The sequence below is a fragment of the Pieris brassicae genome, chromosome 13, assembly GCF_905147105.1.
Source record: "Pieris brassicae chromosome 13, ilPieBrab1.1, whole genome shotgun sequence".
NCBI lineage: Eukaryota > Metazoa > Arthropoda > Insecta > Lepidoptera > Pieridae > Pieris > Pieris brassicae.
In genome coordinates, this window is record NC_059677.1 from 3,693,883 (window position 1) to 3,713,912 (window position 20,030).

Sequence of the window (20,030 nt, forward strand, 5' to 3'; positions counted from 1 at the left end):
ATACGGATGGTATTTTGTATATTGCCTTGAAGTCCGTTGATGAAACTCAGATGCAGGTATTAGTCGGACCAACTCCTATGAGCGGTAAATGCAGTAGAAGCTGATGCAGAGAGACCCCCATCTCGCAACACAACTCCAAAGGGATCATGTATCAGACATACATATTAAATATTTGTTATAAATTTGCAAAATGACCAACGCAACGCACTTTCAAACCCAACACGAAGGGCTAGGTCCAGAAACGAAAATGTGAGTCCCGTATTTGGTTAATGATGGGTTTTAGAGAAGAGTTGTAGAGGTTGATAAGAGATAAAGAGATAGAGAAGAACTTGATAAGAGATTAAGGTATAGAGAAGAGTTGAAGAGCTGGATAAGAGATCAAAAAATATAGAAGTAGAAATTCTACACCGACGAAAGTCAGCATATACATAGCTTATATATTATAGAAAAACAATTCCTTCGCTACGCTACTGCACTGTATTTATTGCGACCAACATCTAGAAGGATTTACGAGGAAGGTTTACGGTAAGGTTGTACGTACTCTATAACTGCCAAACAATCCCAGCTCATGCTTCATATATTCATTGCTCTATTAACATTATTATTTTGCTCCAGCATGTTATCAGTGGTGAATCATCGCTTTGTCATAACTGATAAACATTTAGAACAGCGACTGAATAATACTGATGATGACTAGATATTAGTTACTATTTTAGAAGTACTTTATACTAGTAGTACTTTGTACACATAATATCAAAACCGCGAACATTAAAACATATGTCCAAACAAAGCCAAGGACATTGACAAGTAGTTTTAGAAGTTGGGACCTGGACCGCGAATACAGGAAATCGCGCTGTTGGAATATTCTCAGAAGACGAATTTAATAAAGTTATTTACTTTAATTTAAAAACCACACAATTGAAACAGGCGCAAAACTAATTATGTACTTAATAGATCATCACTCATCACTCATTACAGAAATATAATTTGCGAAATCACCGCGTTTTACCGCAGATACCACGTGATACAGGGGACGGAAATCGCGTTATAGGGGGCTCAAATATTATCAAGTACATATGTACTTGCAATGTTTTGGTGGGATTAAAGTTATTTGTAAGAAGCTTAAAGCTTTATATACAAGTAACATTCACCATACTTCACGTGATACTACTGGCCATGGACACAAATCCTTTAATTACGAACATTCATATCTTGCTTAAATTGATATAAAACTAATCTATATTTTATGCTAATACCGGAGCAATGGCGTTCCTGTCATCTGCCATTGTCATTATGTTACAGAGTTTAATTAACGTCAAAGTCAAATCACTTAATACTTGTGTATGTTTATTCGAATAATATTGCTAGATCTATCAATTAACGATTTACGATTATTCAATGACCGATAATAATACAATTAATATATGTGCTCTGTGTTACAAATTACAGCTGACAGATACGCGGTTGTTACGACATAAATTATCAAAAATTAGAAAGGGCGAAATCCCGTATGTCAAAATCGTATAACGTCCTCCACGCACTTGTTAGATTATTAATACATTATTACAAAATGTCATAAATTGTAATAGGATTATTACAATCATTGTTATCGTTATTATACTTTTTTTATTAATGACTTCTAATCTCATTGAATCAACCGTGGTAGGGACAAGAAAAAGATGGCGCGAAACCGAAAAATGTGACGGTAATTTTTTTTTACAACGCCAATAAAAAAGTTTCACATCAGTAATGTTATATTTTTTCTCTTGTCAATGTTTTTTTTTTTATAAACACCGTCAAATACACTACAGTGTATTTATCATTAAAATAGCCCAAGGCTCAACAAACCATAAAATAAGGAAAACTATTATATCATATATAATTGTAATGACCGAGAATGACAATAGAATGTCATCAATTCTTAAACCTTGTCCGTCAAATGGCCTCAGTACTTAGAAAAACAAAAGAACAATTTGCCAGATACGTATCATACATACAAAATAAATACACACAAATCGAACGAAAGTAATTATTATACAAATTGATAACTGTAGTTTGTAAGTTTTTGATGTTGTCTACAGCGCGCTACTATCATCCCTAAAGGTTCGATGTTCTGTGCACAAATGGGCTTTCTATGTGCGCATTTAACATTCGCTCGAACGGTGAAGGAAAACATCGTGAGCAAACCGGCTTGCCAGGCACAGAAGGCTGATCACCTACTTGTCTATTATATTAACAAACGATCATGACACAGACAACCTGAGGCTGACCTGAAAAGGTTGATTTTTTTGAATTATTTGTTGGGGGGGGGGGGGGGAATATTAATATATATACACTCTCTGTTTATTACTAGAGGTACTGGCCATCTGTCTCTTATAAGAATATACATAAGAATAATATATAAAGAAGATGGCGCAACATGGCTGGGGCAACTATCCCTTGTTCAACGTTCTGCATAAGTTTTTTCGACGTTCCAACATTCGAAACCTTCTGGATCCAGCCTATACGAAGCATGCGACGATAGCACCTCAAACGTTTCTAAACGCCGGCGTATATCATCTTTAATTGTCCAAGCTTCAAAGCCGTCCAGAACTATTGGCCATATATAAAACTTATAAATGAAGTTCCCCCCCCCCCTTTCATTGAGTAATTTTTAGATAACCACTAATCGCATGATTAAAAGCTAATGAAGGGCTCATTCACGACCTTGCGCAACACCCAGGACCTACAACTTTACTATTATGGTGCTGCTATACCATTTCGAATTAAGGTCCTTTAAAGAGCCGACAGCAAGTGATTTGCGTGCCTTTTGGCATGAACATCAGATGAGAATCCTACCCACTTGCCACTGCCATTTCAATTCAATCCAATTCATCATACTATTAACAGCACTTATTTCGCCACAAATCAAGCTCCAACAAAACTCGTGTTGTTACTATATTTAGCATACGTATACTATACTATTCTATACTATTATACGTACATACTACTCTCTTACAATGTTTAGAGAAATTATTTAAATATTAAATCGTTGGCCAAAAATGTCTTTGTGTTCTTATTAAATTTATTTTACGAAATAGTATAATAAAATCGTGATATTGTTACATTAGAAAACCACTGTGGTTTGTATAAATTTAACCATAGCAGTCTTGTTTAACGCGACAATTGCATTTAAAAGTAGTTTTTTTAATTTACTGTTTATGCTGGTTAGCGTTAGGCTATCTAATATCTGATTGGGTAGTCCATTTATTAGCCGCGGTAGCAAACACAACAAGGCTATTTTCGAACCAATTCGACTTAGGGTCCTTCAAGAAAAGAGCGTACCAATTCTTGAAAGGCTAGCAACGCACTTGCGGGCCTTCTGGCAATGTGAGTGTCCATGGGCGGCGGTATCGCTTCACATCAGGTGAGCCTCTTGCTTGCGTTTGCCTGCTATTACATAAAAAAACAAGGGTTTTCTTGCCATAAACGTTGTTTGCTCTCGATCTACAGAGCCGAAGTTACGTTACCGCTCGGGTCTGTACGTCATACTCAACGTGTGTTGTGTTACAGTGCCTTCTTCATTTATAATTTTAGAAAATCTCACCTCGACATGACTACTAGTTTTTAGATATGTTTGGACACGAAATATGTATGAACATACAGGTCAAAGGTCGGTTAAAAGATGTTATCTCCGACCAAAGAGTTCATAAGGAATCATCTTTGCGTGATGCCGGTAGCTGGTTTTTTTATAAGTCTATTGCTTTAAGGTTTGATGAGGAGCATGGTGTAATGGTGGTATGTCTTGGCGATTTTTTATAGGATCTCTTATCCTACATGGTAAATGAGTCAACGGGATGCCCAAAATTCAAAAATTTAACCTTGTCCAGGGAAACCCATTTTAGTGGGTTAAATATGCTCTTTTTTAAACAATTTCAGTTTCAGTTCGCAAGAGAATATGTCAAATGACCGCTTCATTCACCGTGAAAGACATACATACACCCATTAAGGTAATGCGAATGATATTTTGAGTTAATACGGTGATGAAACGACGCAGGTAGACTCTTTATAGACTTGGTAGAATATGCATAGACAAGCAATGTTTTTGCTTAGAGAGAATTAAGTCGATTAGAAATAAATTGAAGATTTAAAAGAGTGTTAGTGCCAGTTCTCCTTAACGCCCTTTGCGATTTGTGAACTGATCGTGGTTTGTAACACAGAAGGCAAAAAGGCCGTTTACCAACCAGATGGACCGATCAGGCCTCATCGTCCACAAATCTGTACAGAGGCGGCTGGATCCAGATGTCTCCTTGCTGACCACGCCATGAGCTACCAACATAAGAGATAGATTTCAACGTTCTAAGTGTATTTATTTATAAATGCCGAAATATAATACAAATAACATACTTAAATGAAAGAGTTTTTTTTTTAATTTAAGTGCTCTGAATAAATATTACATAAAATACTGATGTCGCATTAATGCTTAAACGTGCTATAAATCAATGCCATTTAATTATAAATTAACATAAAATATAATCAATCCGAGTAGATTTTTGCCGTCTTAGGTAGAATGATGATTCAATATATTTTTTATGTTATCATGAGGAATGTTTATATTTCTATATATATAAAATTCTCGTGTCACAATGTTTGTTCCCATACTCCTCCGAAATGGCTCAACCGATATTTATGAATTTTTTTATGCATATTCAGTAAGTCTATCGACTACTATCTATGGTTCAAACCCCTAAGTAATAAGGGGTGTCCACCCCAAAAACATTTTTTTTTATTTGTTAGACAATTTTATTTGTTTTCTTTTACGATACAACATACACAAATACATACAACCCTTAATTGTCACCCCTCTACGATTAACCCCTATTTTTACTATAGTAGATAGGTTATTATTATTGAACTAAAAAAATGTTTCCTGGAAATAATATACATGGAAAAACGATGTTTGCCGGATCAGCTAGTATTAGTATAAAAAAGAAAAGCAATGCTTTTCATGCAATTCGTAGTTTTAGAATATTTGCAATTCATATTTGGCTTTGAATAAAGTATTTCTTATTATCATGTTTTTCCAGAATTTGTACAGTTGTGATATATAAAAACAGTAACTCAACAACCGGTTAGGCCTGGGCTTCAGTTTTTTTTCGTCATCATTTGCACAATGCTCATATAAATTCCAGTGGAACACAGCCGAGAATTGAACCTGCGACCTCAGGGATGAGATTCGAACGATAAAACCAAATCTGCTATAACTTAATTATATATAGCTGACCCGGCAAACGTCGTTTTGCCGTGTATATTATTTCCAGGTAACATTTTTTTTTGTTCAATAAAAATAACTTATCTACTATAGTAAAAATAGGGGTGGATCGTAGGTGGGTGACAATTAAGGGTTATATGTATTTTTGTGTGCTCTGTCATAGAAATACATACATTTTTTTTTCTAAAAAATAAAAAAAAACTCTTGAGGTGGACACCCCTTACCACTTTGTTGGGTTTGAGATGGTAGCCGATCCTCAGACTAACTGAATATGCATAAAACAAATTCATAAGCATCGGTCGAGCCGTTTTGGAGGAGTATGGGAACGAAAATTGTGACACGAGAATTTTATATATATAGAAATATACCGTTAGAAAATATGATTCAGAATTTCCATCATTCGTGGAAAAATCAATTCTAATTTCATTAGATTCATTCCTCGCATTAAACGCTTCGATAAAGACATGAATGAAGACATGAATTTAATTTAATCACTGGATATTGTACTCGTTTCGAACAGTTTAAGGCTTTTTTTCTATGAATGGATTCTCGCTGATGGCCTTGAGAGCCTTGACAGCTCAACTCGGGCTATTTCTGCGAGGGCGTCTCCTGCAAGACTCGAATCTCGGCTTGAGTCGTCACGGGCTGGCCAATCACCTGAAGGGCCAATCGCAGGACGACTACAGTTACTGTTACAGACTAGCCGTAGAAGTATATATCCCCAGCGGTCGGAACTACGCTAGCGCGTTTCAGGGTATGACGTCACAGTAGTGATTTGTTAGAGCAGATTTTAGGTGTCACTACAATCCTCCCCCTAAAGTGATCACCTCGGGGACACCAATGTTGGGGAAGTAGAGTACTGTTCCTTCAACCTAAAGGGAGGATTTTCGACCAGGCCGTCATGAGTCAGAAAGAGAATGCGGAGCGTCAGCGTGAAAATGATTCAGATGCTCCGCCAGTAAGGAAACGACGACCTGGGCAGCGACGCCGTGTTTTCGCACGTCTACCCTAAGTGAAGATTTTCAAGATTTGTGCGTGAGAGGAGTCATGGTTGTAATGTCGCATTCGCGTTTGGCGGAGGTAAGGATAGGGGCTCAGCTGTTACCTTCATTCGCCCTTTGGCGAGCTGAAGTCATCCGTCAGGTTTTAGTGGGTAGGGTTTATTAAGTCTGAGTCCCACATAATCCCTGCTGGTGTAAAATACCGTAGGGATATGCGTAAAAAAAATTAAAAATTCTGACGTAAAAAAAAAGGATTTTCGACCACTCTAACACTCACTGGCTGGCCCGAAAACCCATTGGCTTATCGAGAAGTTGTATATATGCTTAGCCTGAATAACTTCGTTAACATTTTTCAGGGTATAACGTCGTCACGGTGATGTGTAACCGCAGCTGGTAGATGTCCAACTATTTACCTTAGATGCAATAATTTGAGGCCACTGTCATCACATCATTTAAAATAGTATTGTCTTTTGTTAACATATCTTTTACACAATGAGTAAACACTTTTTAAACGGATTGAAGCTATGTATTATTATTATAAACTTAGTAGTAGTAAGTATCTAGTACGTGATAGTTTTGACATTCAACAACTTTTGTCTTCAGTCACCGTGACCACGCACGCTGTAAAGCAAGCAAAACGTGTTTTCTTAATCATTTAAAATCTTTAGCCCTAATACACCAAGCTTAGTAAAATCCAACAGACATCTCTATTGAATATTGGCATTCACACAACTCGTTGACTCATATTACGATATACAATGACGTTTCCGTTATGTATTTTTAGATTGGAGTACGATGTGAGAAACAGTCCAATTCATAAATATTTCTTCGATTGAGTATATAAAAATGTGTTGCTGTCTGAAGTTTCTGAGGGTAGAGTAAAAATAGTGATAAGTTTACTAGAATAGAACAAACGCTCAATGTTAATACTCGGAACGAAGGCTGCAATTTCCGCGTACTAGACTAAAGTTAGTAGATCTTTTTTGGGAATAGGAATACTATTCTTCAATAAAATTCCAGAGGATATTTTATCCCTTATAATAAATGTATTAAAGAAAAGCTGTATAAAAAGGCTTATTACAAAGTTATAATCCAGTTGATAAAATGCCTGGGACTAGTGCTAGACAGGCTACTTCTAATAAATTTGCGATATTTGTTTTACAGTAAGTGTTGTTTGCCATTTGGTATGATTTGCTATTTTAAGAGCTTTTTCTCTCTCTATCTTGTGGCATAAGTGATACTTGTATTTTATGTTCCAATTATTAAACATATTTTTTTTACCTCTTACCCCGCTTTATCACAATTTATTTAATTCCTTTTGTGTAGTAAATCATAAATTGACCTATATCTATTAAGAATCTTTATCTAGTGAATCGACTGACTTTCTGTACCCCGTTAAAACTCTAGACACGCTCTGACACATTGAATAACTCATTTGTGCTGTCAATAAATTGACTAAACAAGACCAGAAGAATTTTATCAGGTGCTAAAACCATTCAAGGCTCGTCATAGGTCGCTCTCGGTACTAAGCCCTTAGCATATGGACCAGAATTGTATGTTGAATTCCGTCCTTTTGGGATATTTGGGATCTTCGAATTAAGTCTCGGACAACAGTGTTCATTACAGATGCCATAGAAACTTAGACGGATTTTTTTTATTTTATCATCGGTAATCAAACCCAGATGCGTCACGATCGAAGCCCACTGTTATAGGTACTTCATTAATAATTTTATTTCGGAAACTTTATATGAAAAAACATGTATTAATTCCTAAGCATTTATTTGTGTATTTTTGGCCCAAATTCCGCCATGTCTGTCTACTCTGTGCCACTCTCTGGCATGTACCTGCTGTTTCCTTAACCTGGTCTATCTACCTTCTAAATTGTCTTCCACTTTTCCGTTCATTGAACCTTGGGCACCAGTTTAATACTTTGTTGCTCCACTTTTGTATCCTCTTACCATGTACCCATTTCCACGTTTATATATTTCCATTGTAAAATCTACTACCTTAGTAATTCTTATTAATGTACTATTTACTTTTGTATTCTAAAGTATTTTATTATATGATATTACGTCGTAAAATGGCAAACTTCAAGTGAAATCGTTAATAATGACATTGGCCAACCGGAACTAAAGGGCGCGGCACAGATGGTACGCAACGGTCACTAATAATAACTTTAATGCTAAATCATAAACTAAACAAACAGTCAACTCAACTGATACATACGTTTTCACGAAGACTGCCATGTTTTTTTTGAAGGGGAAATGCGTTACGCATCCCGCGGCACGTTTGCCTGGCGGTGGGTTATGTGGGACGCGTTGGTATGCATACCCACTAAAACCCCAAGGCACCACCTGCAGTCTCCCGAGGTAGGACACGGTAACAGCGTGGCTTTGTCCGCATCAAGACGATAACTCAGTGCGTAAGAGTCATCGATGGTTTTTTTGGCTTTAAGAGTAAGGTTGGTGGACTCAGTTTCCGCACTTAGTCCTTCCAGAAACACAGAAGTCTCTTGGACGCTTGACAGGCTTCAAGGAGCGACCACACTGCTCCGAGGATTTCTGCACGTTGTTTATCCACAGCCTCGCATTCCAGGACTACGTGGGTTTTTTTCGTGGCTTTGAGAACAGGGAAGTCTTATCCAGAAACAAGATCCGGCGCTAAGTACTTCAAAACTGTATTGAATTTTGACATAGACGAGTAGTTAAGTTTTCCCCACTATCTTTTCTTTAGTAGAAACAATATGGTCAACCCTCCGTATTGGATAAAGAACATCGTTCATATATAATTCTAGTATACCAATAATTTGTCCCTTATCAACCTGTGTATGCAAGCGCCGATTACTATTAGATAGGGCCCGAACCTAAACAAGCATTAAGTGTCATAGGCCAATTGTCAAACGTCAACAACCAGGTAAATGTATTATTTTAATAAACGAAATCAATACTTATCAATTAAAAGTTCAACATATTAATAAAAAATCACCTTCGTTATCATAACCCTACGGGACATTCACCTGAATTGGGCATGAACTCTTATCAGATTTTCGTATTTGAAGTGGCAATTTGATCTTTATTACATGGACATAAGGTTCTCTCCGAAGATGGTCTCGGATAGGTAATTTCTGAAAAAACACAACAACAAACAGAACAAAAAAAGAATTAGCGAAATCGCTCCAGCCGTTCACGCGTGATGCCGTGACCAAGGGCTATAGGGATTCATTCATTAGGTTTGCGGTTCCATTGCCTATTTGGTCACAAAGATTATTTGCCTATACATCACACGCTTGTCAATTGTAAATCTGTTTCCTTTAAGGCCTTTAGTGTGTTCATCGGTTATTTGCTAAGAAACAAAATTATATGTATCTTTATATGTAGGAGAATATAATTAAGAGAATAAAATTAACCAAGTTGCCTAACAAATTTGGCGACTAGTATTTTTAATTCAGTTGTGGGATAAGATTTGGTTCTTTTTTTTTAAATACAATATCATCTACATCACGGCAATTTACATAAAGATTTTAAAAAATTACGGTTGCCTTTGCGCACCTGGCCGCCCCCTTCGCAACCATGTTCAAATAGGATAAATTCGATACATTTATACGTTTATAACGTACATTTATCAATTACATATGAAATTGAAGCTATTTTTTTCTATTAATTTAAAGAAAACACTTTTGTAACCGATTGAAGCTAGGTATTGTTATAAACTTATAATTATTTTACATAATTTTTCCGACGTTTCGCGTGCTTTACAGCGTGCGTGGTCACGGTGACTGAAGACTGTGTTAAATGTCAAAAAGTATCACAGCTGTAGAGAAAGCTATATTATCTGTATTTATTTCCCCGGAGTTGATATCGACTAAAAGATGAAGAGTTTTTACTCACGGCGTCCTCTATTTTCGCGGTTTGTTTGTCTTGAGATTTTAATTTGGATATTATTAGATCCCAGGTGTTTGAAAATTTTAGGCCGTCTTCTTTATTGAAATTGGGGTGTTTTTTTTTATTGCAATGGCTTCGCGTACCAATCTTGGGAAGAATTCCTTTTTCTTTCGCAAGTTATTTTTTCTATTCATTGTCATATATGGTTTGCGTAGTTTAATCTGGCCGCAAATAAGGGTTGCTGGCTGTCAATAATAAATAGTTGAGGTAGAGTGAAAGAGAGTTAACGCATAACATCATTTGTCAGACGAGGACAGCGATTGCCAGCTGTTCAACCATAGAGAATGCGAATGTTGAACGAATGTTTAGTTAAATTCCATCCAACCAACAAACAAAACCGAATATGAACTCTTGAATTGAACTTGAAGTTTTTTTGAAGTTGGTCCTAGGGGAACCAACTGTAGGAGTTGTCATCGCTAAGTGACAGAGCAGTCTATGTCTAGTATTTACAGACTAATGTTTTTTTTAATGGTATCTCGCTGTTAGCCTTCAGGGTCTTTTCAGCTAAGCTCGGCCTGAATTGGCGTTTATCCCGCGGCTAGAGCAAGGGGTCTCCTATGAGACTCGAACCTCGGCTTGGGAAGTCGCGGGGTGGTCGATAGCCTGAAGGGCAGGACGGAAGCTCACTGGAGTGAGCGAAGTACGGAGTAAAGGATGGCGATCCCCGGTGAAGGCAGTTTTTTAACCAAAACTGATTATGGCTGTCGTATGTTTACGCTAATCATCCCTCCTTATAGTGCCACAGATTTATCTTGACCGGCGCCTGAAAATGGTCCTACCGTCGCAATTTTTATAACTTCAATTATTAATCACAATGGCAATGTATTTATTATCGAACGGTTCTGATTTCTAGGTACCTTAAAACTATTATATTAGCAGTACCGGTAACAAAACCCATCATATCAGTTGTTCTTAATTTTGTGTCATATTAAGCCTAGAACTGTATTTTCTTAGTAAACATTGTTTTATCAAGACCTTTCAATAAATTATTAAGTTAGCCTGCATGACTTCAAATCATTCTGCTTATACCGAGAGTTTTTTACGCTGGCTTTTTCTCTCAGCCTACACCCTCTTTGACGTCTTCTTTGGCGATGAATAGGGATTCTACTTATTTAAAATTATTGACGTGGAATAGGTGATACTTGTATCTTATGTTCCATAATAAACATATATATATTTTAATGGTTAATTTGTATTTACTAGCAATACTAATATCCATCAAAGCGACGCTCTTACCGTCCAGAAAAGTATGTGGCAATATACTGAGGCTAGGACTTCCGTTTGGACAACTGATATCACACACAACATATAGGTTTTAAACATTCGTTATTTATACATATAAGCTAATGTATGATGACTCTAAAATATAATAATAATTTACGACGACATCGTTTAGAACAACATACCGGTTATATTGACCAAAATCAAAGGTCCAGGCTGAATTCTATTGTATTAGGTAATTAACAAAGTCATCGGCTGTTACGACTATCGGTTTTCACGAACAAATATGAGTAGTCCCTAACAACTGATTTTGACTGTATTTCTATTGTACGCTTTCAGACAATTATATACAAGAATCACTCATAACAGAACTCCAGAAATGTGCGTTCATTATTATATACTTATGCTGCATGAAAAACAATTACATCAATAAATATTGATAAATACCCGATAGGCAGAGGACAAATTGTTTTGTAATTACACACATATCACATAAAGAAGCTTTATCGGAATATGCTTGAACGGATTGTTAAAAATATCCATACACACACCACACTTTCACACCATCACACAACAAAGCCAAATAGGTATTACGTAGTGAATGTATTGAATATGTTTTTATCGATTTTTCCCTTTTGTAAATGATTGGCTATATCTTAAGTATAATTATTTTTTATCATATACAAAATGTTAGACGTACTACGTAATAAATGAGACTTGATTAATTCTCGATGTTTAATTAACTGACTAGAGATTCAATTAACTCTCTGATTTAACTACTTTACTAAGACATATATATTCAATCAACATAATATAATGTATGTAGTTCATATGAAGGTGCACGCTTTTGTAAACTTGTAGGAAAAAAAACCAAATATCTTATATACAATAACTGTAACTAATTTTGATATCTTGTCTATAGAGCAAATTGTAGCATGGCAGATATTTATTGTACAAAATAGTATTTATTATTTAAGTTCTATTTGTGTTAAAAATTAATTGAATTGCGTTCAACATTGAACTAGCGAACTCGACACACTTTACTCTGCATGATATTTCAAGCGAATTGTATATTAAACAAAGTATCATAGTACAGATGACCCTATATATATCTTAATATATATAAATCTCCTGTCACGATGTTTGTCCGCGATGGACTCCTAAACTACTTAACCGATTTTAAATTAAATTGCACACCGTGAGCAGTCTGGTCCAACTTCTGAGATAGGATAGCTTAGATTTTTAATTATAGTCGTAATTTTATTTTATTGCAAATTATTTGTCTATAATTAACTGTCTAACTAATTGACAGTCACAATTATCTGTAAACTCCAAAAGATTCTAACAAATGTCGATACTTTTCGACTGGATTGAGTAAGTAATCAATAGATGGCACTGCTATGGTAAACCGACAAACGTGTCATATAAGCTACAATTCAATATCATGATTACCACGTGTTATTGAGGCTAAAGTATAAATTAAATTTATTTTGTAGTAAACGAAATACCGTGAAATTCAACCACGTGTTACTTAGACCGAAATGTAAATAAATTCAAATTATAGTGACAATAATGCAGTGAAATTATTCTTTCTCTATTAAGGCAACTAAAACCACATTAAGGAGGAACGAAGTTCGCGGGGGCAGCTACATATATATATTACTGTACTGTGAATTCGTCTTGAAACGGCTGGACCGAATCAATTTTTTTGTATGCGTTGGCGCCCTGGATACGCTGCAGTCGGCACTTTTATACTTTGTTTAATATATAATCGCTTTAAATATCATGCAGAGCAACTTATATATATATAGCCTAGCGGACCCAACAGACGTTGTCCTGTCGATGTAGATTATCAATATAATAACTCCGATCAAAGCATTTTTAAACGAAAATAATTGTTCTTACGTCCTCTTTGACGATAATTGCTGCAATGTTATGTCAAACGCTATAAGGTTACAACAAAAAAGTTTGAATAGTAAAAGCGCTGAAGAAAAAAATTGTTATCCTAACAAAAGTCAGGATAACTTAATATGGTGGTTAAGTATTCTTAAATTTTCCAATTCTCCGGGCACTTATCTTAATTTTTGACCGTTTTTGAAATTTTTCCCGTGACCAAGGGAAATAGGACCAAGAATAGGGAAATAGGGAAATATCATTTATATATATATAATACAGATAATTATTACATAACAGTAGTTCTAGTTTTAATTAAAAATTGATTGAATAACGTTTTATATTGAAGCTATGCGATGAAAAAGTTTTTAATAATTTCATATTAAACGCGTCGTTCAATATATGTTGTTGTTTAGAAAACCTAGGGGGTCCCTATAACGCGGTATAACCCAGACCGCGTTATAGGAGTACACTCGTAAAACAAAAAATAGGAAGACGAAGATAAGCAATTTATGGCAATCATTATAAATTTCACTACAGAAATATATCGAATCTCTTCGAATCAACCGTGGTAGGGACACGAAAAAAATGGCGCGTAACGGAAAATGTGACCGAAGAATGTGAATTTTTTTTCCAACGCCGGTAAAGAAATTTCACTTCAAAAATTGTTTCTTACAACACCATCCGCCTATTTTAGTTTTTTTTAGCCACATCTTCCATTATCCACGTCTTCACATTATAATTATCTAATATTATATATAAAAAATATTGTAAAAAGAAGAGAGAGAAAGAGTAAGTACAGAGTTTCTTGCCCTCCACTCCTTCTACTTGATGTCGCTGGTCGTGTCCACATATTATAGGGAAGGTACCGCTTTTTATGTATGTCAATTTATATCCAGTGTTTGTCCTAATTATGTGGTCCAAAAAAAAATCTCCACATTTTGAACTTGTAATTTAGACTTTCAAAAGGGCCTAATTGAAATGATGTCAAGGCACATCTTCCATTTAGTAAATCTATAAATAAAACAAAAAAAAACACTTACCGTATCCCACACTCCATAAACATCAGAACGAATCCATAGAGCATACATCTCGCGGCATAGGCTTTTAGAATAACTCTGAGGAGGCTAGGTGTTCTTTTACCACCGGCGCTGGCAACTTCCTCTTCCCAAAGTCGAGCGAACTTGTCACCCAGAGGACCTGTGTATCATAGATTTGAGGAGTATTTTTTTTTACAAATTTAACCCCTACACGTATCGGGTAGATGTGTGACCGTGAAGCTAACCAAAGGGGATTGGGGAAATCTCCTCTTCCTAAAAAGGGACGGCCTCGCGCTGGTCCCGGATGACAAATACTCCGGAAATATCCCAACAATATTTATGGTCAAGTCGGAGCCCCTGAGCTGCCCACGTTCTCTCTGGTGCTATTTGTCTTAGTGAAATATTTGATTTCAGTATTACAAGTCTATATGCCGACTGTCATACAATTAACTGCCAGTTCTCAAATAAAGGGCAAAGAACGAAACCAAATCAGAAGAACTCCGCCACGGCTGTCAACTATTTTATTTACAGAATACCTTGAAAGACCCTGCGACTTACAATGTTTCAGTAACGGACTGCGATAGTAGTACTTTGTTATCGAGTTCTATTGAAATATCTGGGACTTATACATTTTTGACAAATAAAGGAGAACTGACTCGTCTCGCCACACTTGATTAAAGATGGATTGGTTTGACTGCCGAAGTTGCGTCCAAGCACAAAATCGTCTAAAACAAAATTAAATATAATTTTGTGTATTGAAATGCATTAACATAAATGTACAATTTATACGTTTCTATTATAACGATACAAATAATATAAGAATTGAACAATTCATATGACTAATAATGTAAAACTCCTTTGTAGACAAATTTGTGCGCCATTACATGTTGCAGAATATGCGAACTTACTATTTGGACCATATTCTTGTAATAAATTATTATTATTATTATATTTCAAGCAGTGTGTATCTCAGAACATGTGAAACGGAACGCAAACCGCCATTTTGAATGTAGATTTTGACAGAAATTACACAGACATTTACTACATTTTAACTGTTACATTAATTTTTTATCCAAATATAAAATAGATGTTGGGTAAGTTAGGTCCGCATGTATGACAACATCGATTCAGTGCTCCTCGACTGATGTGATACTAGACTTTTCTACGCCAAGTGTTATTTTAAACAATAGGCACGTAGGGAAAACAACCCCAGCCGCTGCAACACAGGCATTATGCAAGCCGTAGCGACGACGAGAAGAGTATCATAAATCATTCCATGTCATGTGTCAGTTTTTTTATTCACAAAAGTACACTACACACACACAGTACTAACACATAATATAAAAAAAGAAATAATAAATGCAGCCGATATCGCTACTGAGAACTCAATTTGCGAACATATGAAGATGACACATATGCCCTAGGTACATGACCGACATTGTATTATTTATTTATTATTCGTTGCAATAAAAATAAAAGAAACACAAATAACACAATACATAAGAATTACAAGGGATGCAACAGGCGGCCTTATCGCTAGAGTGATGAGTGACAAAAAAATAAAATAAAAGTATAATATTATTATAGTCAGCATAGGATAAGGGAACGTATACGTATCAAGTATTACGTCAAACGTTGGAGCCCCCCCCCCCCAATGAAACGCGCCGAAACGTTTTCTGAATCCAATAGTAAAACGTTTCGTGACCACCCCCAGTGACCCTATATACCTAAAAGTTACCATTATGTGGTGTAAAGTACTGGAAACTAATAAACTGGCTGAAATAATAACAATAACGCGTTATTCAATCACCGCCCCGCATCGTAACGTTTTACGGTTTTTTTAATAAGGAGAGGACGCCCAAAAAAAATTCGTTACGTAATACTTGAACGCTGCCTAAGGTTAAGAAATGTTTATACAGTAGAGTTTTAAAAGATGATAGATGGAGTCGGGAGGAAATAAATGAATAATGTGTAACGGTTGCAGCGTCCGATATCGATACGTTTTTGTATGCTAATTCAATGTGTTCTCAATATCCGGAGAGCTGATAACGCAAAACAAAAACTCCTCGAGCCGAAGTTACAGCTTCTGACCTTCAACACAAAACTAAATTGCTATAATTGTACGTAAATCTTTATTTTCGAGTATATGCCACTGCCAACTAGCTGAATTAGACAGCGCCGTTCAACTAGCTTCCCGGAAGACATTCAGCCAGTTGATCAAACAGCAACGCAAATGACTGGGATCGATGACGTTTCATTACCAGCCTGTTGACTGTGAATTAAAGTTCCACTTTCTGCCACTCTGGAACTCGAAACGAAACTCTTCAAACTGTCAATATAGCGTCGGTAAACCACAACTTTGATGTTGTTTTCCAAAGTTTCATCTCGTTTATTACTGCCACATGCTCACTATCGTACAAATGGCCTAAGCATTAGCCAGTCAGTTTATTAAATGTTGTTAGAGACGCTCCGGCTGAATAACTTTCAGGCCGCTTGTTAAACGGCGCTGTTTGATTAAAAGGCCAGGCTGTTAATTGAACGGCTATTGAGCTAGTTGGCTGCGACATATTCATAACGTAGCAGAGCAGTGTTGGGCGCTCTCAGCCGGGATTGGGCCGTATGCGCAATCCCGGCTGTGCAATAAAGGACTTCCTTGCTATGTGCATTTAACATTCGCTCGAATGGTGAAGAAAAACATTGTAAAGAAATCGGCTTGCCGACCCAAAAACTCGATGGCATGTGTAAAGCACAGGTTGATCACCTACTTGCCTATCTGATAATGAAACATATACAAATATCTGAGGACCATACATAACATTATACTTATTAAGAAGTTCTAAAACGTGTATGCATAAAATTATACAAGCAAATCATCACAAATTTTACACACATCAATTATATCAGAACATAAGCAAGCTACCAAGGGAAATAATTAAACAAATAATCACAAAACAAACATAAAAATATTAACTTAAACAAAATAGAAACTTCACGATAAACAGGGTTACGGCACGTTGGAAGATTCTAATTAATGTTTTCGTTACAGCAAAAAATGTATATTGCAATCCTAGAAAAATATTTGTTGTCTAGTCAACTGTCTCGGAATGTTTACTGTGTATGTATAATTTTGTAATACGTTCTTCTAGCGGCATTTATATTATTTAATAAATTATTGTAACTTAATAATTACTGTAAATATTTCATTATTCACATTATTTTATTATTGAAAATAAGAACTGTCAAGAGGTTTAGCTGCAATACTACCAGATGTTTATGTTTACGAGATGCGGTCTATTGGAGGGCACGCCAGGAGATGTTTATTTACCCACCGCTTAAACGAAGAAAAAAGGAAGGATTGCGCAAGGAGGCACTCCAGCGTGATTCGAGACGAGCATAGTTTGAAAGGCGAGATCCAGGTTTGTGAAAGGAGTATTTTCGGGAGTGCAATCTATAGAAGATTGAAAGACACGCAACTTAGCGATGATGGTCAAGACAGAAAGAGTTGCTTTGCACGGCAGATGACAATTGGCAGCATCGGCCCTGAGGTGATTCCAACTCCAGGCATGAGCTTTATAAAGATTGACCTGTTCCGGTGATAAGAACTGCCTGACTATAGCCAAAATATCAGCTAAATTTATATCTTCTATCACACATGAGAAGTTACAATTTCTAGTATGGATTTCACCAGAATCAGCAAAAATTTGATAAAATCTAAAAAAAAAATTAATTTTGGAGTCCCTGGTCCTTATCTGATATCAGAATTTTTCAGTCTGGGAAATTTATTACCTCTCTTATTTGAACTTGTTTTACATTCTCAACAGCTTATACATTGGAATAAAGGGTACTGTTTGTGTCACCATGGTTACACAAAAACATATCTTTAGTTCACATTTCATAGGATGCCCTTGACTTTATATAATACATAGAATAAAGCTTACCTGATGCATGTTCTTCTAGTGGCTCATATAGATCATTTTCGTCCATCTCTTTCTTCAAACCACCCCAGAAGATTGGTAGGGTCCATCTAAAATTTTAAGCATTAAAATAATTGAATCCAAAACAGTATTAACTTGAGCATGCAACTTTCAATCCTGATGTTGTAAACCCTGACTTTTGATTTTTGTGATACATACATGCACAAATATATGAACAATGAGCTTAATATACAAAACAAGATGTCTAATATGTGTCAGTTCTTGTAACCGCTAATAAGTCTTTGTACCTTAAACACCAAGTAATTACGTGCAATTGCACAGCATTATAATTTAATCAGTATTAGCATACAATAAGTAATAACATGATTTATGTATAATGTACATTGAAATCAAATCACAGAGCTGCTAGCTAGGAAGCTTGCTGAGTAATTGTGAGTTTATTGATTAAAATGGTATATAATAAAAATGTAGACAAAACTATGGAAAGTATAAGTACTTTTTAAATATACAAAATTTTCTTGTTTATCATTTGAATATATGTGTGGTAACAAAATGCAGGTTAGTATATATTTGATAAAAATTCCTGCAAAATTCAGAAATTCAATAGATTTTTATTTTAGGACTTATTATTTATAGTTTTTGGAGTCATATTTGTTAGTTTATAGTTATTGCAAATTGATACTTAACATTAATACAAATTTATTTACATTACAGTATAGTAAATTATTAAACTATATCTATAAAAATACTTACGCAAATGTGAGGGCAGATAGGGGATTTGTTTTGGCCCGAGGATGAGGTGGCCTTCCTTTCTTATTTGAAGACTCCATTATTTAACTATAGAATTTAATAACAAAATTTATGATACCTATCAAAAATGTCAACCATAACAAATATAGTCATAAATTTTATACTTTAGCCACTCAGTAGGTTATTTTTACATAAAGTATTTCTGCAGTTTTGTCATAAACACAGAATACCACAATATTAATTTTATATAGAAGAGGAACATTTATTTCTAATTCATTAAAAAATAAACTCTATCAAGTAAGATATTATTCCTCAATTATGAATAAAACGAATGAATAATCAAAACTGTTATAAGTAAAAATATTGAATAATATACCTAGTAAAAGAACTACAAAAGGGCTTACAATTAAATGTGGAGAATGAAGATAGTAATTGTACGTTTTATTTTGTAGATTTCATAACTTATTGTCACCTTTGTCAAGCAAAAGCAGGTAAACACTTTTTGCAGAACGATATCCCTAGAAAGTTTAGTTTTTTTTTATTTACCCTCACAACCACTATTATTTTAAATTCTTATATAATTTTAACCACTTATGTGTAAACACAATCGTACATCAAATAATTTCTCGATATTAAAAAATTACAACTTTATCCAATATTTTTATAGTAATTATACCGGCACTATATCACTCACACAAGCGTTTCTATACGCTTTTCTATTTTGACTGTTTGATTTTAATATTTGCAAGAATGAGAATGTCAAAAGAAAAAGTAAAATATAAATGTCAATGTCAAGCTTAAAAGAAATGAGAAATGTCAACAGTGTTGCTGGCAGGCATAAAGTTAAAAGTACGCCTTATCGACATACTGTTTCAGATTATAAATATGGACTGTTTAAATAGTAGTTTTATATAATTTGATTTAAATGTGCATGTACTGCAATGACTTTTCTTATCATTAAATACCATCACAGATCGCTGCCTTTTTCGGCCAATCCT

At 35.3% G+C, this 20,030-nt stretch overlaps 1 protein-coding gene across 3 annotated transcripts in view; it reads right to left on the reverse strand.

Moving 5' to 3' along the window:
* The window catches only part of LOC123717909 (ATP-binding cassette subfamily C member 4-like), a 68,790-nt gene extending 49,040 nt beyond the window's left edge, over positions 1-19,750 (reverse strand). For 2 of the 3 annotated variants that reach the window (XM_045674172.1, XM_045674170.1), the window contains exons 1-4: positions 19,437-19,750; positions 19,036-19,119; positions 18,286-18,371; positions 14,351-14,507 (exon numbers count right to left, since the gene is read on the reverse strand). In XM_045674172.1, coding sequence (XP_045530128.1) covers positions 14,351-14,507; positions 18,286-18,371; positions 19,036-19,112 — 320 coding nt within the window. In that variant the 5' untranslated portion in view covers positions 19,113-19,119; positions 19,437-19,750. The remainder of the gene's footprint in view (positions 1-14,350; positions 14,508-18,285; positions 18,372-19,035; positions 19,120-19,436) is intronic. The other variant, XM_045674171.1, reaches the window with a different exon arrangement.
* Positions 19,751-20,030: the final 280 nt, after the last annotated feature.